Source organism: Oreochromis aureus, linkage group 3 (assembly GCF_013358895.1).
Source record: "Oreochromis aureus strain Israel breed Guangdong linkage group 3, ZZ_aureus, whole genome shotgun sequence".
Taxonomy (NCBI): Eukaryota; Metazoa; Chordata; class Actinopteri; order Cichliformes; family Cichlidae; genus Oreochromis; species Oreochromis aureus.
This window is the reverse complement of record NC_052944.1, coordinates 38,998,549-39,017,849: the sequence shown is the minus strand read 5'-3', so window position 1 is coordinate 39,017,849 and position 19,301 is coordinate 38,998,549. Positions and strand designations below refer to the sequence as shown.

The window sequence follows — 19,301 nt, the reverse complement described above, 5'->3', positions numbered from 1 at the left end:
TGATCATGAATGGCTCCTTTAGGAGTAAGTAAAGCAGAGAGATGTTTCCTCTTAAAAGTGTGCAACACAGTTGAGTGTGTGCCTCATTAAAGAGCCTCAATAAAAGACTGAAAGCAGTGAAGGAGTCAACATTCACAATTAAAAACTAGTCTCAAGTTTTATTTTCACAGCCCAAGAAACAAAAGGTGATGCATTAATTGAAATTTTAACAAGGTGCAAAAGTTAAACCAAAAAGCAGGCTCAACGCCGTTTGGGGAATTAAGGGTGTTGGCACTCGTTAGCTAAGTGGATCTGTTTTTTCGTCCTCTCATCTGACAAGCAGAATTAAATCATTCCCAGAATAAATTAAACACAGTGTGGAAACACATGTGCAAGTTCTGCATGTGCAGACTAGTTTGCAATAAGCAAATGTTGTTATGTTTTCATGTTTTAGATAAAACAGAACATAATATTGTGTGAACTTTCACCAAAGCAAGTCTTTTAAATTCCAGAAAAAAAACACTCTTTGTGTTCTGTGAAATATTAATCATGGATTGATTGTTTGCTGCTCCTGGTTCTCTTTTGTTGCTCGCTCAGATTCACCAAGAAGAACAAAAAACTATGATAAAAAAGATATGAAGATAATATGAGGGTGTCACAAACAAGGATGCAGTGGACTCAAGAGCAGACTCAATTGCTCGAACTATGTACAATTTATTGAAAGGAAAAGGAACTTAAACAAGGGTGGGTCTAACAGAAATTATTTGCAGGAACTGAGGGAGGCCCGAGGGCGTTGAACACAAGGAGAACACGGGCGGGAACTTCTGCAAACACAGGAGAAAGGTTTTACTGAATGGGAAACAATTAAAGGGCAGAGGTGAGTGGTACTAGTGGAGAGTCTTGTGCTTACTTGAAAACACGGGCTATTAGGCGGGGAAGGGGTTGCCGTGGGAGCGTCCCAGGGATGGTTGAGAGTGTGGGGGAGCTGGTCCAGGTTCCAAGGTGTCCAGGGGAGTTGAAGTACGGGCTGGAGGGCAGGCTGAGGAGAAGGTGAGTGTGTAGTCCTAGGGTTCTAGGCAGACTGGAGAACGGGATGGAAACAGAACCAGTGCTGCTGATGAGCACGACAGGTGATGAATCTGGAGAACACAGGAGACGGAGAACACATTAACCCACGATCCAGGCACACAGAGTCCGAGCACAGAGGAGGCCAAGTGTACCATGGGTGGTAGCAGGACGAACTGGCGAGGAGTGGCAGGCAGCGCTGGCTTAAAAACCCTCTAGATGGAGGCCCGGAAATTGGAAGCAGGTGATGAGCTGGCCAACTCCACCCCAGGGGATGGACAACAGGAACCTGAACCACACCCGACCAGACACTCCCATGGCATATGACAGAGGGAGTATGTAATAGAGGAAATAATCAATAAACACCCATATCTCAGTGATAGTATCAGTCAGTATGATAGATGAAATCATATTTTTAACAAAAGAAACAAGAATCGCTCTATAAGGTCAGAGAGCTGCTGAAAAAATCAACAATAACAGAGCAATAAGTGGGGCTGGCATCTAAACACTCAGTGTGAGGGCTGAGTTGAGGATTTTAGGTAAGAGCCAAAGTTTGGTTCTTTAAAATCACACCCTTTGTAACAGAGGTATGTTTTTACAGGCTGTTATCCTTTACCTGGTGAATTAGGAGTGTAGTCCATCTCCTTCAAATTGTAGTTTCAACACAGCGGACAGCTCTTTTCATTTCCTGACTCCTCATCAATTCTCCCACCCACCTTTTCTTAACATCTTTTTCAGGTTAGGAAAAGGAGAGAGGCGTGGTGTCAGCAGCATCTAACCGGTCAAAAAGGAGCGTTTCACGGATCATACAACTCTTCTTCTACTGGAAAAGATCCCTACATCACCTATAGCCTACCGGAGGCATTATCACATGGCAGTTAAATATCTATAAACATGACAAACATACCAGTAAAAAGCACAAGAACTCTAATGCCACAGAAAATAGTTAATCTGGTGGTTTAGCTGCATGTTGGAGCTCTGAAACTTAACGTTTAATCAATTTAAACATTAAAGCTACCTGTCTCACATCCTGATACAGGAGACGTGGGAATCGCTTCAGTCTGTCGGCAGATCAAAGTTAATACTACTGATTGAACAGGTGTTCCTGGTGTGTGTTCGCTGTTCAAGCAGCTGCAGGTGCAGCAAAATGTAAGCGAGGAGAATAACTTTTAATACATTTTCCAAATCACCACATTAATACACAAACAGGTCGGTACAGTGCGTGTGTCCTGGTTCGGCTCATATAATAAGGCGTATAGAACAAACTATAAACCCTCCTCCTCTCCCTGCAGAGGTCTGAGGGATCTTCCATTAATGATGACGCTGTGTTCCGGAGACCTGATTGGTCAGTGGGCGGTGCTTTCACACCTGTTGCTCTCTGATATGAAACTTAACCTGCTCCGGAGCAGGTAGATCTACTGCACAGGTTATCATAGCGATTTATGTCGGTAATAAGTGAGCCACCTTCATAGTAGTCCACGGAAGTCACCTGGATAAACCCAGACCTTGCTTCGTAATAGGAGTAGATCTTTGATGTCGTTATGGCATCCGCTAGACGGAGAAACAATGAGACCTCGTTAGACGAATGTCAGTCATCGAGCAAGCTGCCGCGGAATGACAAGAGTCACATAGCAGCTTTAATTTTAGCTCGAGGGGGGAGCAAAGGGATCCCGCTGAAAAACATCAAGATGCTGGCCGGGGTCCCGCTCATCGGGTGGGTGCTGAGGGCCGCCGTGGACTCGGGAATGTTTGACAGGTGAGGAAGGACAAGAGCTTTTATTGTAGGCTCAGATGAACAATCACCAACAGCCAACTTTAATTTATTTTCTTAATGAAAACATCAAATCAGATTTATTATATAGAACCTACTTCTGTCCACATGTCATAACGGCCTCGTTAAAGTATTCTGCACATCAGTAAAGTCAGGGAATGTAAAATGCATCAGTTTGCTCCCTGATCGCTAAGCAGCTGCTCAGCAGCTCTGTGCTCAGCTTTAAGTGTGACGTGGAGGAGTCCCACGCGTCCTTTTAGGATATTTACTTAAACAAAGTCGCAGATCAAGAAAACTGCTGGCATTTATCTTTTATATTTAACCTCTATTTTTGATCGGTGTGACTCCGCAGACATAACCTGCACATTATGAGAAACATTTTATGACATTTTTGTCAGCGACACATCAGCCTCACGTCCCATAAACTTGTTTTGACGTTACAAACACTACCATCTGGAATTTGTCTCTTCCCATTAAAGTCATCCTCAGGTGAAATATAACTACTCATACACTTAAACTATAAGTTACAGTAATTCATACAATTATGCAATAAATAAAACGTCCACACTGCCAATAGGTTATTGCACTGGGATCATTCATCAAAAAACCTGCTAACTAGAAGTGCAGATTTGTTGTTTTTGTTTGGGGTTTAAAAAAAAAAAATCATACATCAGATCCGTTCATTAAAATCTCGCGGTAAAAAAAACCCAAAAACAAAACCTGGAGCATGCGCACTGAACTAGGGCATAATTGATATTCCAGCGAAAAGAACAGCAATTGCCAGCCTTCCAACAACCGATGAGTTCATTTACCGACAAACTTGGAGGTACGTGTGTGACCAAGAGGCTGGCAGGTTGTGTGCGTGTGGTTAATTACAGACACAAATTCTCATTTTGTTTTGTTAGCTTTTTGCAGCTCATGTCTTGTTTTCTGATAAGGTGAGACTTCTCTGCCATCATTATCACAGCTGGCTGAGTGATTGTCAACAATTATACTGGACACATTTATGGATATTAAGCCAAGCACGCTGAGTACCAGAATCCCTCTTAAGTCGCCCCAACAGGTGGATACACAGATTTGATTTTGCAAATTTCCTGATCCAACCCTAATTTGTTATTCAATGATCTTTCATGTGTTAAGTAAAAAAATGTGAAAAGACTGAGTCTCAGAATCCCACTAATCTCCTTAATTATAATGGATCACATCCATAGACCAAAAGTCGATATCGATATAATAATGTCGATATAAAAATTAAATAAGCAAAAAACAGACAGAAGAAACACCCTTCAAATATATTTCGAGTGTTAACTGTTCAAAGTTTGTCCAGCAGAGGGCACTCTAAATCTTCCATCTTGCAACACCACAAACTCAACACACTGATCCGAACAAAGACGGGTGTAAACAAGCAAATAAAAAATAAATAACACTTGACAATTGGTAGAAAAATTAACTGTTTTGTATATCCAAAAACAAAAATATCGGGCGATATATCAGAGTATTGTTTTTCTTAATCGCTTACATTGGTCGATCTCTAATCACTATAGCTTTGGCTTTGAGGACAAAATACAGAATGTCTAGTAGTGTTATGAAAAGAGACGGTTACAATTAATAATAATGATTATGCACCTTCACTTTCACAGTGTGTGGGTATCAACGGACCATGACAAAATTGAGGAAGTTGCAAAGGCATGGGGTGCTCAGGTGCACCGGAGGAGTCCTAAAGTCTCCAGAGACTTTTCCTCATCAGTAGAAACCATCCAGGAGTTTCTTGAGCACCATAAAGGTAGGGATGTGTTTCTAAGATGGTCTCAAAGCATTGCCCTGCTGCCACAGTGCAGATTACTCTGCTTTTCTTTTCACAGAGGTGGATATAGTTTGCCACTTCCAGGCTACATCACCGTGTCTCCACCCGTTCCACGTGAAGGAGGCCTTAGAGAAGATCACGCTGCACGGTTACGATTCAGTCTTCGCAGTGGTCAGGAGACACCAGTTTCGCTGGAAGGAGGTCGAAAAAGGATGTAAGGGAGCAAGTCTGCACATCTGACCTCTGATCTCATATTTACCTTTTACATCTGCCATTTTTTTAATCTCACCCTAAAATGTGTTACTGTTTTACAGAAAGTATCATGAAGAGAAAGAGAATGAGCTGCCTAGTTAGTTAGAAATATACTGTAGTATATTATTATATAATAAGCTCAAGTTATTCATCTATTATCCATTACCTGCTCCTACATGTTTCTATAACTAAACATATCAATGCTCCCCTTATCTGATTCTTATTGCACTACAAACTTCTTAAAATGCATTTAAAAACAACAAAGAACATAAAATTAATGTAATTAATGAGGTTTGTGCTCTTGGAGTGCTTCTTATATTTCAACTGCCTAAGGGAAAGTATTTAAACTACTTTTAGAGGGTGTGGTTATCCTGATCAGTTTGTTTGTCTTCTCTTCCAAATAGACCTGTGTGTTGTTTTTTTTACACTCACTTTCTCAATTTTCACAAAAAGGTCAAATTTCTTGTTGGTATGTTAAAGGATTCAAATGACAGGGAGGAGCAGCCATTAAACAGTCGATCTTTGCACCTGCACCTTAGTAATTATTAACTGCAATAAACAAAATCCAACAGGTGCTTCACTGGACAAACAATGAATCCTCACAGTGACAGTATTTTTCTTTTTTATACTTGTTTTTTAACTGCTTGGTGTTTCTAAAAATGGGATTGGAGAACTGGCCCCAAGTTGAGAACTGTATTTGAGCTATTACAGTCCTAAATTTCCAAGCTTATTAGCTCCCTTCATCTGATAATTATTGATTTGCATGCAAGCAGCTTTCAGTTTTGATACTTACTCACACTTGTGCTTGTTTTCCACCCGGGGGAAGCACAAAGGCAGTTGTTAGGCATTCATGGATTACTCGTGTCCCTGCAGAGAGTGTTTGTTTTTCAGGCAGTTTACAAAATACACTATACTGCCAAAAGTATTTGCTTGTGTAACCTTACATACATATGAACTTGACATTGCATATGAACATCCCATTCTTAATCCATAGGGTTTAATATGATCTCTGCTGACGTTTTAAAACTCTAACGGCTTCAACTCTTCTGGGAAGGCTTTCCACAAAATTTAGAGGTTATATGCAAATTTTTTTATGATTCTTCCTGGGGCACATTTGCGAGGTCAGACAGTGATGTATGATGAGAAGACCTGCCTCACAATCTTCTCTCTAATTCACCCCAAAAGAGTCCTTTTGGGTTGAGGTCAGGACTCTGTGCAGGCCAGTCAAGTTCTTCCACACCAAACACGCTCATCCGTGTCTTTATGGGCTTTTCTTTGTGCACTGGTCAGCACTCATGTTGGAGCAGTAATGGGCCATCCCCAAACTGTTCATTCATTGAAACTTTTGTTAATTTATATCTTGCATTCACACAGAGTGCCAAAGAGGAGTGCAGCCATCCGTCAGGTGCGCAGCTCCAGGTAGTGGCTGGTGGCATCGTAACTTTGAACATTAAACTGCTGCTGTGCATTAATAAAACAAAACTAATAACAGCTAACATTTACAAATCTAGTTGACTAGTCCCACACTTTTGTATTTTAAAAGAGGCGTGAAAGACCCAGAATCTCACAGAAGTGAAGGCTTTTTGCAGCAACAGTGAATCCCCTCAGACAAGAACTAAAAAACTCTTAATTTCCTACTGTCACCATACGGAGTGCTAATATATCCTGATGCAGTGAATCATAAAATCAAACTTTAAGTCCTAATTTAGTTGTTAATTCCTTTTCACTTGCTTACTTATCACCAATAAGACATTTTGAACCATGCATCCTGTTTTACTTGGCATAAAGTCATTTCGCTTTGGCACATACATGCATTTCTAAGTTGTGTTTGTAATTACCCACACGCACACAACCTGTCAGTGCACTTGATTACACACCTACCTCCAGGTTTACAACCAGTTTAAAGGTTAACTCATAAACTGGTTGTTGGAAGTATAAATCGTGACTGTTGTTCCTTTTACTAGAATATCCTTTTTATCCTTCTTCATCGTGCGCACTCTTGTTTCCTTTTTTCATTAGTTTTATGAACAGATCAATACAACTCTTAACATGTATATGATAAAAGACACACAAACAAACAAAGCTACAAAATTTAACGTATTTCTCCCAGATTTGGTCACCCACCTACTATGATGGCATGAATTTCCATTAAATGTCTTTTTAAAAACTCAGTTCACTCACACACTGGTTAGTACGCCAAGAAGCAGACACCTTCTCTGTGTAAATAACTGCTTAATGGAAAGAGGAGTTTGCATTGTTATTAATGGATCCTGCTTCCTTCTAGCTGGTGAGCAAACAGTGCCGTTCAATCTGGAGCCAGCCAAACGGCCGCGGCGTCAGGACTGGCCAGGGGAGCTGTGTGAGAATGGCTCATTTTACTTCGCCAAAAAAGAGATCATTGAAAAGGAAGGACACTTGCAGGTAAAGGTGGTGGTGATGATGCACATATAGTTTATAATGACTCTGAAAAAACAGCCCGAATGCCCAACAGTTAAATCGTGCCTGGTTTGTTCTTGGTTGGCACCAACATTAAACGCACACCTATAAAACAGCAGCAAATGAGAATGATGACAAATGGATCAGATTTCATCAGCTAAGTTGTAAAAGAGATTGTTCTATCCCTTTTGCTGGAAAAACATCTGGGCATGCTGTCTGCAACCTTTTGGAATCTCCAAACTCTTCCTTTATGAATAGGAGTCCTTGGACTGCAGAAAAAAGTCTGCTTAAAACAGGAACAATGTTATGTTTATAGGAAAAAAGTGTCATTGAATAAGAAGCTGAACTTAACTGTGGGAGGAAGTAAAGAAAAACAGACTTTCTGAGTTGGATTTCCTGTGTTGAAAGTTTAGTTAGTTGTGTTTTGTGACCTTGGGGTTGGGGAGAATTGTGAAATATTACTTGACTGAAATATAGTTTTTTGTGTGATTCTTACTGAAACAGATATTGAGTTTGGTTTGATTTGATACCCAGAGTGTTACGTATTTCTCTTTTTAATTGTCGTGTAGTTTGATGTATTTAGAAGAATCTGTCAAAAACCAAAACAAAACCCAAAACATAAGGACAGAGATCTGGCTGGTACCCCAAAAGGAAAAAAAAAAGCTGTAATAAACCAAAGGACCAAATTGGACCGTGACAGATCCACAGCTTTTCCAGACCCTTTGTGTAACAGTATATCTAAGTCATGTTTGTGTTTTCACCTCTGTAGGGCGGTAAGTTAACCTACTATGAGATGCTGCCAGAGTACAGCGTAGATATAGACGTGGACATCGACTGGCCTGTGGCAGAACAGAGGGTTCTCCGGTGAGAAACGCCGAAAATAATGTCTACCAGTCAGCTTTTAATCAACTATCCACTCTCTTTCCTAATCCAGCCTATGTTTCTTCAATCAGGTATGGTTACTTCGGTAAGGTCACACCAGAGGTGGTCCGCCTAATGTTCTGCAACATTTCCGGCTGTTTAACGGATGGAAAGATCTTTATGTCTGTGTCCGGAGAGGCAATGGTGTCTGTCAACACCAGAGACACAACTGGGCTTCGGATGCTGCAGGAAGAGCAAGTTGAGGTTGGATTTCTTCAGCTGTCTGAACAGAATTACGTAAACTGGCCAATCTTGTGGAACGTCGCTCACAAAACTGCACTCTGTCTCGCTTCACCAGGTCATACTGTTGACCACAGAGAAAGACCCCATTGACCCAGCTTTGCTTCAAAAACTTGAAGATAGGATAATGTGCAAGGTCGAGAAGGTGGGAAAGGAGCCACTGAATGATTTGAAGTCAGTTGTTGAGAAGAAGAAGCTGGAATGGAAGGATGTGGCGTTCATGGGTAAAAACAACTGTATTTTTATTTTTTAACAGTTTAATTGGCAGGAATTGGAAACATGTTGAGGTTACTGCTTTAAAAAGCGGTGTATTTAACATTTATGTTAAAGTGTTCTCGCTGTTTTAATCAAATCTGAATAGTGTCTGCAAACAAATTAACACTTAAAGACGTCTGACTGTTTGTATTTGTGCAGCCAGCCTTTGCAGCTTGTTTAAGTAAATTATTATAGGGACTAATGATCTTCTTCTGTTCCTCTCTCAGGTTTTGATCAAGCAGATGTGAAATGCCTGAACCTGGCAGGGCTGAGTGCAGTACCCGACGATGCTCCAGCTGTGGCTAAAAAGGCTGCAAAGTACATCTGCCGCCGTGCTGGGGGATCCGGAGCCGTGAGGGAGTTCACCGAGCACATTCTGCTGCAGAAGCAAATGGCAAAATCTCAGAGGGAGCAGGACCGCATCGACCGCCACAACTTCTAATCTTAAAAGAAGTCTACGTGGAAAAGGTTGAGAGTAATAAAACAAAACGATTCACATGCATGTTAGAAATATTGAGGCCAGATTTACAGTAGTGGCGAAAAAAAAGCTCACCCTCTTTCAATCTAAGGTTTTATATATCAGGATATCAAAAAAAGTCATGTGGTCTGTACAGAAATGCAAAACACATTAACACATATTAAAACACTTTTTTAAAATAAACTACAAGGAAACTGTTCCCACTAAAGGTCCAAACAACAAACTTGTTGCACCACTTGGCAGCTGGTCATGTGTGACCCAAAAGTAAAGAAAGGACTGAACCAAGCATCACTGGATATTTCACTAACCATACTGCATCTGAAAGAAAAGCAAACAGTTATGTGATTACATGGTGCAAAGTAAGGAATGTAAGCACCTTGACCCAAAATACAACATCCCAGTAAAAATATTTTTCATTTTTATAGCTACAATATTGTGTCGATCCTAGAAGGGATAATAGTTATTTTGTTAAACTAAAGTCTTAAGAATTCACGTTATACTTTGGTTTAAAATTTACAAGAAAAAGACTAAGTGAGCTACTTTTATTCTTACATTGAACTTATGCAGTCCTACTATATGTAATACTTTGACATTCCTACTGCACTGTAAACATTGAATTAGGTATTAACTTTTTATAGTTTCTTAAAAAAAATTTTTTTTTTTCCACTATGGCTAAGCAATGTACTTGACCTCTTAGGTTCTCAAAATTGTGGTCATTTTTAACACTAATAGAAGGTTTTTCGGTTGATTTAATAAACCTGGTCAAAAATGTTCCCTGGCATTCATGTCTGACTTGGTGGTAGCGGGGTTAAAGCAAAGAAACTTGCACCCAGACCTCATGCAGTGAAGGTTTTTGTCCCCCCTCCACCACCACCACCGCCACACACACACACACACACACACACACACACACACACACACTCTGAATAGGATTCTTGCACATGGAATAAAAGAAGAAATGCTGTGAATTTCACACGTTAAATCAGATGTTAAGTTAGGGTTGAATTCCATCACACAAAGTAAAGCACCAAATGTAAACATAAGGCGTTAAGCTAGCACTAGCAAGGCTGCACTGAATTGTCACATTTACTACAAGGACACTGGAGGACTGTACTAGAAAGCAGTGTTTGGGGTCAACCCTGAAGCTACCGGTTGCATTTTTAACACTGTGAGTAAGATCTCTCTGTAATCACATATCTACAGATGGAGTCACTGTTATGTTTTTCTTTTTGAAACTGGCAGATAGTGCCTCCAAGTCCTGGAAAGAAGTTATGCAAAAATCCAAATAATTACAAGGTCGATGTGAAAAAGAAATGAAGTCCTCTATCACCTCTCCACTCAAAAACATACCACAGTTATCACGCATCTGTTGTTTATGCCGCTGATATCCCCTGCTGCCCTGCTTCACACATAAGGGCAATGCCTTAAATAAAACTGAAGTTTGATGGTTTCTCAGTAAGGTTTAGAGGTGAAGCTAGCTGGATTCTGTCACTTTCCTCTTTTTGCAGGCTTTATGCTTAGCTAGGTTTCTCCTCACTGTAGCATACTCTAGATTATTCTAGAATAGGTTAAGAAAGCAAGTGTATTCCTTAAAAATAAGAATTTATCAGTGTTTGTGACTGGTGGTGGGGGGGGGGGGGGGTGGGGTGGGGGCCCTCTGTGGTCCATTTTTGCAAGTGGAATTTGTTATTCTTTCCATTTTTATTTCTGTTATTCAATAATTTTGCATTGCTTTTCTCCCATGCTTGTTTTGGTTAAATGTCTTTTAAATCATTCTCTGCTTTTAATTTGACTGGATTGTGATTATTTTATAATTATTTTTAAATTAATAAAATTCATTTCCTTGTATTTCAAGTTAACAAAACAAATTTGGGTACTGTCATCATTATCCATTTTCTTAACAGGAATGTAGTTGAACAAAGACAATTTAGGTCATCACAAAAACTCAACACTTCATGGCATTTGCTAATTTTATTTTGAACATCGGACAATTTCTCTGCCAAAAGAAATTCTGGCACGGGTCAATTTTGGTCTCCACCCTTTTCCAGATGAGGACCATGGCCTCAGATTTGGCAGTGCTGATTTTCATTCCCACCACTTCACACTTGGCTGCAAACTGTTGCAGTGCGAGCTGGAAGCCATCACCCAATGAAGCCAAAAGAACCAATCATCAGCAAAAAGCAGAGATGAGATTCTGAGACAACCCAAGTGAAAGCCTTCCACCACTTGGCTATGCCTTAAAATTCTGTCCTCAAAAATTACAAACAGAATCGGTGGCAGACATGAGCTCGTTTCTGACTCATTTCTGGTTGAGTCCGACTTATTGCCGGCCCACGAATAACCCGCGAAGTAGCCAGCTTTATTTTTTACAATTATTATAGATGTTTTAAGTCTGAAAAACCCCACAGTACACACTATATACACTTTTCTCAGACAGGTATGAACATTTTCACACTTTTCTCTCTTCTTTAAAAACTCTCAAAGTTCAAACCTTCATAGAAAAATAAGTTCAGTATTGTAGAATGAAACCAAAGATCAAAGTTTTCAGGTCTAGAACATGGGAATAGAGTAGCACATGAAAATTCAACATTAATGAATCAATGGTACGGAAGTAGAGGAAGCAAGAAGAATGAGTTGAGTAAAGTCTGACTTATCTAACTGTTATGTTTCGCTTAATGCGCCTTATGGTCCAAAAAATATGGTAACTTCTACCTTCCTTTAGCATATCAAGAAGTCCAACTTTTTGTGCGATGGTTAGCATCTTCCTCCGCCTTTTGGGTGCTACCACAGGTGCCTTTGACGGTGCAAAACGTTTCGTCGACATTGTTGTGTTTGTTGGGGAGAAAACTTACAGACTCACAGTACAGCACTTCAGAGTCACACTGCTAGCGATCAAAGATTTATGTAAATTTGACAAGCTGAACGCATTCTGTAGGCTACTGTACAGGAGACACAGCACGGAGGAGCTTGATTGACAATGGTCTACAGCCAACCAGGATGCAGAACACAATGCGCTGTAAGAAAAAAAAAAGCATGCAAAATTGCACACAAAAAAAAATCTGCGAAACCGCGAGGCCGTGAAAGGTGAACCGCGTTATGGCAAGGGACCACTGTACTCCTGAAGCACCTCTCACAGGACACTCAGAGGGACAAGGTCGAATGCCTACTCTAGGTCCACAAAACACATGTAGACTGCTTAGGAAAACTCCCATGCACAAGTATCCTTGCGAGTGTAAAAAGCTGGTCCAGTGCTCCACGACCAGGACCTAAACTGCATTGTTCCTGAGGTTCGACTAACGAACGGACTCTCCTTTCCACCACTCTGGCATAGGCTTTCCCAGAGAGGCTGAGGAGTGTGATCCCCCTATAGTTGGAACACACCCTCCTGTTCCACCACGCCCCTGATCTCCACACAGCATTGTAGAGGCATGTCAACCAAGACAGCCCTAAACATCCAGCACCTTCAGGAACTCAGGGCGAACCTCATCCACCCCAAGGGCCCTGCCAATAAGGAGTTGTTTAATTGCCTCAGTGACCTCTGGTTGGGTGTTGAAAGGAATACTTTGAGCACCTCCTTAATCCCACTTGCACGTCTTCCGTGGAGTATGCAGAGTCTGGGGATGAGGGGGACAACACTTCTTAATACCTTTGCTTTAATTTCATGGGAAACACTTCTGGATGTAAAAGTCACTAATTATGACTCTGAAAAGGTTTTTAAATGGACTGGTTCTTGTATAGCACTTTTCTACTCTGTCTGAGCACTCAAAGTGCTTTATACAACTAATTCATTCACCCATTCATACAAGCACTTCTTCTAAGCTCTTAAGTGCTCTATCTAACATTCATACACATTCAGACTCCGATGGATGCATCGGAGAGCAACATGGGGTTAGTATCTTGCCCAAGGACATTTGGCATGCAGACTGGAGCAGCCTGGGATCGAATCACCTGCATCTGAAATATGCCCACTGAAAACCAAACGGGCTTAAATGCGCATGGAGTTTATTTCAAGATATTATGAGTGCCAAACTCTCATCGCTATAATTTCTTAGTGCGGATGCTTTGTCTTGTTTTATTAGAAGTTTATACAATGAAAATCTTTGTATATGAAAGTTGCAAATCAGGTTTGTTCATTTGCCTCTAAGGCAGGGGTGGGCACCGAGGGCCGGTGTCCCTGCAGGTTTTACATGTGTCCTTGAACCAACACAGCTGATTTAAATGGCTAAATTATCTCCTCAACATGTCCTGATGTTCTCCAGAGGCCTGGTAACGAACTAATCATGTGATTCAGGTGTGTTGACCCAAGGTGAGATCTAAAACCTGCAGGGACACCGGCCCTCGGGGCCTGGAATTGCCCACCCCTGCTCTAAGGTCACTATTAAATCCGGTTCTTTGGATTTTTAGGGCCAAGAAAGACACACGGCTCAAAGTGGTCTTTTAACTTTAAAAAATGATCTTTATTTTACATATTCCGGAATATGGAGACCCAAGCACAACAAACACAACCTCAGGTCTGAAGCACAAACGGAAGACTAGGTATTTATATACTTGCTCTACGTCACATACACTTTAAGTTTCGATCAAACAGCCTAGTTGGTTTCACTTTGGCCTGCAAAAGCATGCTTCTGCAAAAGCATGTGGTTTCCTGTCGGTCCTGTCGGCACAAACTGTACTAAGAGTTGGGCCTCTATTATATAAACCAATATAATCAGCGTATTAGCATTTAAGATTATATATTCAAACTCAACAGTTCCCCCTTTTTGTGTTTCCCCTAGAAACACAACATAATTCCTAATTTTATCCCATTAAGTTTTATTTCCATCTTATAAGCTAAAATAAAACAAAACACGTTATTCTGAACAAAACCAATCCTTTCAGTTGCCCAACCCTATCTGTCCCCTCAACGGGTTGTATGTTTTCAATGTTTCCTTATTATTTTGTCATAATTACTTCTATCCACAAAAAACAAATCAAACAAATAAGCTGTGAGCTGTCCTAAATCTACTTCCTCCACCCCCTTTTCACCCAGTTTAATTTTCTTTCAATCCCCATTTAAAACTATTCCTGACTTCCCTCAGTACTCCCTGCAAACCCCAAAAAAGATATAATTAGCTTTCCCTATAATATCTTGTCAACCTTTTCTAAACATCCTCTATATACGATACCCTTTTTATCTAGGCCTAATTTCTTCGCCCCCCTTAACACTAGAATTACTGAGCCTTTTTTCCCTGGTGCAAGTCCCTACTACTAGATTTACTAGCCTGCGCAGATTTGCGTGAATTCCCCCCGACCTTAACACCTCTTGGCACCCCGCTGAGATTTTCACAGGTCTTCAGCTCCATTGTTCTCCTGCTTTTGTTGTGCAAACACACCCTCCCCCAACCCCTAACCATGAGAGATTCAGGTCTTTCCTTCCCTGCAAGGCTACTTTCCTTCCTTACCTGCAGCGTACTATACACCATGGTAGTTTCTATGTGCAATATTTCTCATATGCAATATTAGTTCTTGTCAATCCTTGTCACTACATTGGATGCCTGTCCATAAACATATATACACAGAGTTGTACATATATTTATATAGCCACACCTTATATAATATGCATAAAGTCTAGTTATACACACAGACACATCTATATCATATAGATAGATAGATAGATAGATAGATAGATAGATAGATAGATAGATATGTGTGTGTGTGTGTATACATACACCAATATTTTTGAATACTCGTGTCCATATATATGTTTCCAGTTTGTTTGTATAGTGCACTTTCTATACCGTGCTCTGTCCACTTTTTGCAATGACAATGCAGATTTTCCACTTGTGGGACAAATAAATGCAGATTTGCTGTGTGTGTGTGTGTGTGTGTGTGTGTGTGTGTGTGTGTGTGTGTGTGCAACATTGGCATTTGTTTACTCAGATCCAAGGCAGGCCAAACCTCTGTGTTACAACCTACATACAAAAGAGACACATTCACAATATATGGGTACACAAGTCTGTTTTATTTCAAAGTGTTTCAAACTTTACAGCGTTTGCAGACCCAGTGTCCATCATCCCTGCATTTGGCACAGGTGAATTTCTTACATGTTGCACAGGTAAACCTGCTGCGATTCCTGTTGCAGCTCTCTTGCACCTGGCACTGCGTTGTCTTTACAGTCCCTGGCACAGCAGCTGCAGCAGCCTGCCTATGTGCTAATATTTCCTTGTGCTGCATGAATCGGCAACGAAGTTGCTGAGCTAGAAGACTCAGAAACAATCTTCTTTTGCCTGTCCACCCTGTACATGCCTTGTACAAAATGTAGGCATTCACTGCCGCCAGGTCCAGCATATTGTAGAAAACTGCTACTGGCCACCTGCGTGTTGCTGATCTTACGGAATACATCCGTGGCATTTGGTCCAACACGTCTACACCACACTGTAAAAGCAGAGAGAGAGTCATGAGTATATGTTTTTTCTATAGGCCTGTATAGCACACATCAGAAAACATTGTAGCACTGGTGTAAAATTGTACACACATTCACATACCTCCATGTGGTTATAGTCTGTTATCGTGTTGGGTTTCCTCTTTCTGCCGTCACCGATCGTCACGTCTTGGTGCATGGAACTTAGAACACACACAGTCTTGGTTTTTTTAGGTGCATAAATTGTCAAGGAGACACTGCCACTTCTAAGCACTGAAGTGGAGAATACCTCTCACTTTGCAGTATCTTTTGCAAGTTGAGGAAGTTCACGCCGGACTTTATTCACCGTGCCCAGTAACGTTGTTTTGCGCTGCAGCAGTCTGTGTGACAGTGACAGTGAAGTAAAGAAATTGTCCGTTGTGACATATCTCCCATCATCCAAAAACGGCTCCATCAGTTTCATGACCATGTTCTCTGCCAGCCTCTCTCCCTTCTGACGACTGGGGTCCTTTCCCAAGTAAGGAGACGCACTGCAGACATATTTGGTGTCCAAATCCGTGGCCATCCAGAACTTGATCCCAAATTTGTCTGGCTTGGTTGCAATATACTGTGTGAATGGACAACGAACCTTGGTAGGGAACAGCTGTTCCCTACCAAGCATTTCTTGCAGCTGGCAATAACGGTCGTGCATTCAGTATAGCTGTGACTTCCGCAAGAAATGTGGTCAAAATCTCATGAGTAAGTTGAAGCATTTCTACCAGGCATTTCTGAAAGTTGTAACACAGAGGTTTGGCCTGCCTTGGATCTGAGCAACTCTGAGTGAGCAAATGCAAATGTGCCAGGCATCAAGGACAATGGGTGGTTTGCACAACAAAAGCTGTAGGAGAAACAAGCTGACGACCTGTGAAAATCTCAGCAGGGGTGCTTAACACCTCGGGACTTGCACCAGAAAATAAAAAAGCCAGTAATTCTAGGGGGTATTGGGTTTAGGGAAGTTACGCAAATTTGCGCAGGATAGTAAACCTAGTGTTAACAGGTAGCTCATATCTTTTATGCCCACATTTAACCTGTGTCTAACGAGCTTTTAGTCTCCTAAACAACACATTTTCTAGAACTCTGGTTCTCTGTGGACAAACTGTCACAGGTACAATACATGCATAAATTTCAAGACCACAAATCTTCTGTTGACAACTTTTGACACATTTAAAAACATCATTTTCTCCGTCTCCACGCCAGGTGCTTCCTGTTGAACTTCCCCCTTTCGCTTATGTCTGGAACAGCAGACGCACGTCCTAGAACAAACTGTCACTTATGCAAGCACAAAATCCAGTTACAAGCAAAATATGTTTGAACTCTTACCTAGAAATGAGTCTATCTACTGTGTGTGTGTGCATATGCGTGTGTATGTGTCGACCTCAGATGCACTCAGTTTCACCTCTCACCTCTTCAGCTAAAACTTGTAACCTATCCCCCAGACAGAAGGCCAGCACGTACACAACTGAAACTATATGTGTAATATATTGAATAAATGTTTTACTTAAATGCCACTACTCAAAGCTTAATAAAAAGATATAAACAAAAGGTTAATATGTGATTATGATAACACCTGTAATACAAGTTTTAACGTAATGCCAACAGCTTCAATAAATGCTTTGATGAAATCCTGGTTAATGCAATGGTAATGATTATGGTTATGAGTAGTAGCAGTAAAATATTTCTTTGATCTCCACAACAACCTGTCATGTTCTAGGGTCTATCATTTATACATATATAATCTTCAATTTTATTCATTTGGGTAAGCTACACTTTTAACATCCTTTGACACCCTTATAAGAAACTCTTCTTCTCTTATCTGATCATCTCAAGCACGTCCTGTACTCAGGGCCTATGTTAGGATCCCTGGGTCATCGACCCAGTGGTTTGTGTTTTGGTTCTTTGAGTTTGTTATTTCATTATATTCTAGTTTTGCTTTTTGGGTTTTTGGATTATTCTTAGTTTGGGTTCTCTGGGTGGGTTCTGTTAGAGTTTTAGTGTTCTGGTTTTCTGTCTGTGATTCTGAGTTGCTGTCTCCCCTGTTTGCTGTATCCCCATGTCCAGTCACTGTCTGTGTCTGCCCTGGTCCCACGTCTTTGTTCCCTTTGTTATAATGCCTGCCTGAGAGTCTGTGTTATGTTTCCTGTTTTACTTTGAAAGTCCATGTCTCATGTTAGTGTATCTGGTTTTGCTCTCCTTGTCTCGTTAGTCCTGATTTGCCCCAGCTGTGTTTCCCTCCTGTTGCCCATTCCCTGATTGCTCCCTCTGTGTACTTAAACCCTGTGTTTCTTTGAGTCAGTGTCGCGTCGTCCCTCATGCTGTGTGTATCTCCCTGTGGCTCCCTGTGGGTGTTTCGTTAGATTCTTTTCAGTTTAGGTTTTGTAGATTTTCTTTGTTCAGCAATAAAGCTGTTTTGAGTTCACCGTTTTGTCTCCGGAGTCTGCACCTTGGGTCCTATTCCTGTCTGCACACAGCCGTAACATGACAGCCTGCTTATCTATCACACCATCACTGCTTGCTAAGCAAAAACAAAGCAAAATGTTTTTCACCTCTACCCCACAAATCAATCTACGTAATATTTATGTCCGTAAGCGTGCATTAAAAAAACTGTTGCAAGTGCAAACGTTTCCAAGCAAAATGTGTCTTAACTCTCACCTACAAGTGAACCTTCATGTTATGTCTACAAGCTTTTTGTTTTGACCTTTGTGTCACCTTTCGCAATAGATCTCAATAAAATCATTACGACCACTTATTCTACTAAAACATCAAACAGAAAAACATTTTTAATCAATTAAGCTTAAGCATACAAGCAATTAGTTTTTGCATTTTATATGAAAAGTCTAGCAATCCCCTATAAATATTACTTTGATTGTAATTATTTTCCTATATAAAATTTAATTGACTTGTACTGCGGCCTATTTTGTTAATGGTAACATGAATTGTATCAAAAAGTTTCTCCCCTTTTGGCCATTTCCCCACTATATAATTTACTACCATAATCTAAACCCCGTCAATAACACACAATTTACTTAAAGCGAACACCAGCAACCCAAAATCAGCAGCCAAAAAATTAAAATTAAGTCTGCAGCTCCACACTCATGTGAAACTACACTCTTCCCCTATGGTCTCTCTCCTCCTCGTGCCAAAAGCAAAACAAAACAAAGCAAAGCAAAGCATCCCCTTTCTCTCCCCAACTTAGTCAATTGTTTGTCCCCCTTTATTCATGCCAACTTTGGTCCAGTTGTCAGTCCAGTCACAGTCCAGTCACCCACTCACTCACACACATTCACTCAAAAGAAAAACACTTGTCTGTCATTTTAGTGTGGATTCACACGCCGAGAAAAAAGAGAGCTGATTATTAGCTCATCAAAACACAAAACATAATCACCTGACAGGTTTTCTCTAAGTGCACTGTTACAATTTTAAAGGGCCCAATTCTAGACATGTCCATGTTTACTAAAACTCCCCCTATTAAAATAAAAAACAAAACACACACACACACACAAAAAAACACAACCCAAACCTAACTGACACAATCAACCCATCACTCAAACAACCCCAAAGATCTTAAACACAGAAAATTTTGCTTATTAATCTATTGATATGCTGTGGGGATTAGAACTTCAGGGCCACTAAAGTTTTGCCCTGCTCTTGGTTTAATTAATAC

General features: G+C 40.7%; 1 protein-coding gene across 1 annotated transcript; it reads left to right on the top strand.

Annotated features, from left to right (window-relative positions):
* Positions 1-2,585: 2,585 nt before the first annotated feature.
* LOC116329280 (N-acylneuraminate cytidylyltransferase-like) lies at positions 2,586-9,212 on the top strand. The gene is made up of 8 exons (XM_039610205.1): positions 2,586-2,800; positions 4,456-4,598; positions 4,678-4,833; positions 7,156-7,292; positions 8,077-8,171; positions 8,261-8,432; positions 8,527-8,692; positions 8,951-9,212. The coding sequence occupies exons 1-8, from the start codon at positions 2,586-2,588 to the stop codon at positions 9,163-9,165; spliced, it is 1,299 nt and encodes a 432-aa protein (XP_039466139.1). The 3' UTR covers positions 9,166-9,212.
* The last annotated feature ends 10,089 nt before the right edge of the window (positions 9,213-19,301 follow it).

Coding starts and splice junctions, on each gene's coding strand:
- LOC116329280 (XM_039610205.1), top strand. CDS start 2,586: ATGGCATCCGCTAGACGGAGAAACAATGAGACCTCGTTAGACGAATGT. Junction 4,834..7,155: donor GAAGGAGGTCGAAAAAGGAT/GTAAGGGAGCAA, acceptor GCTTCCTTCTAG/CTGGTGAGCAAACAGTGCCG. Junction 8,172..8,260: donor GCAGAACAGAGGGTTCTCCG/GTGAGAAACGCC, acceptor TTCTTCAATCAG/GTATGGTTACTTCGGTAAGG.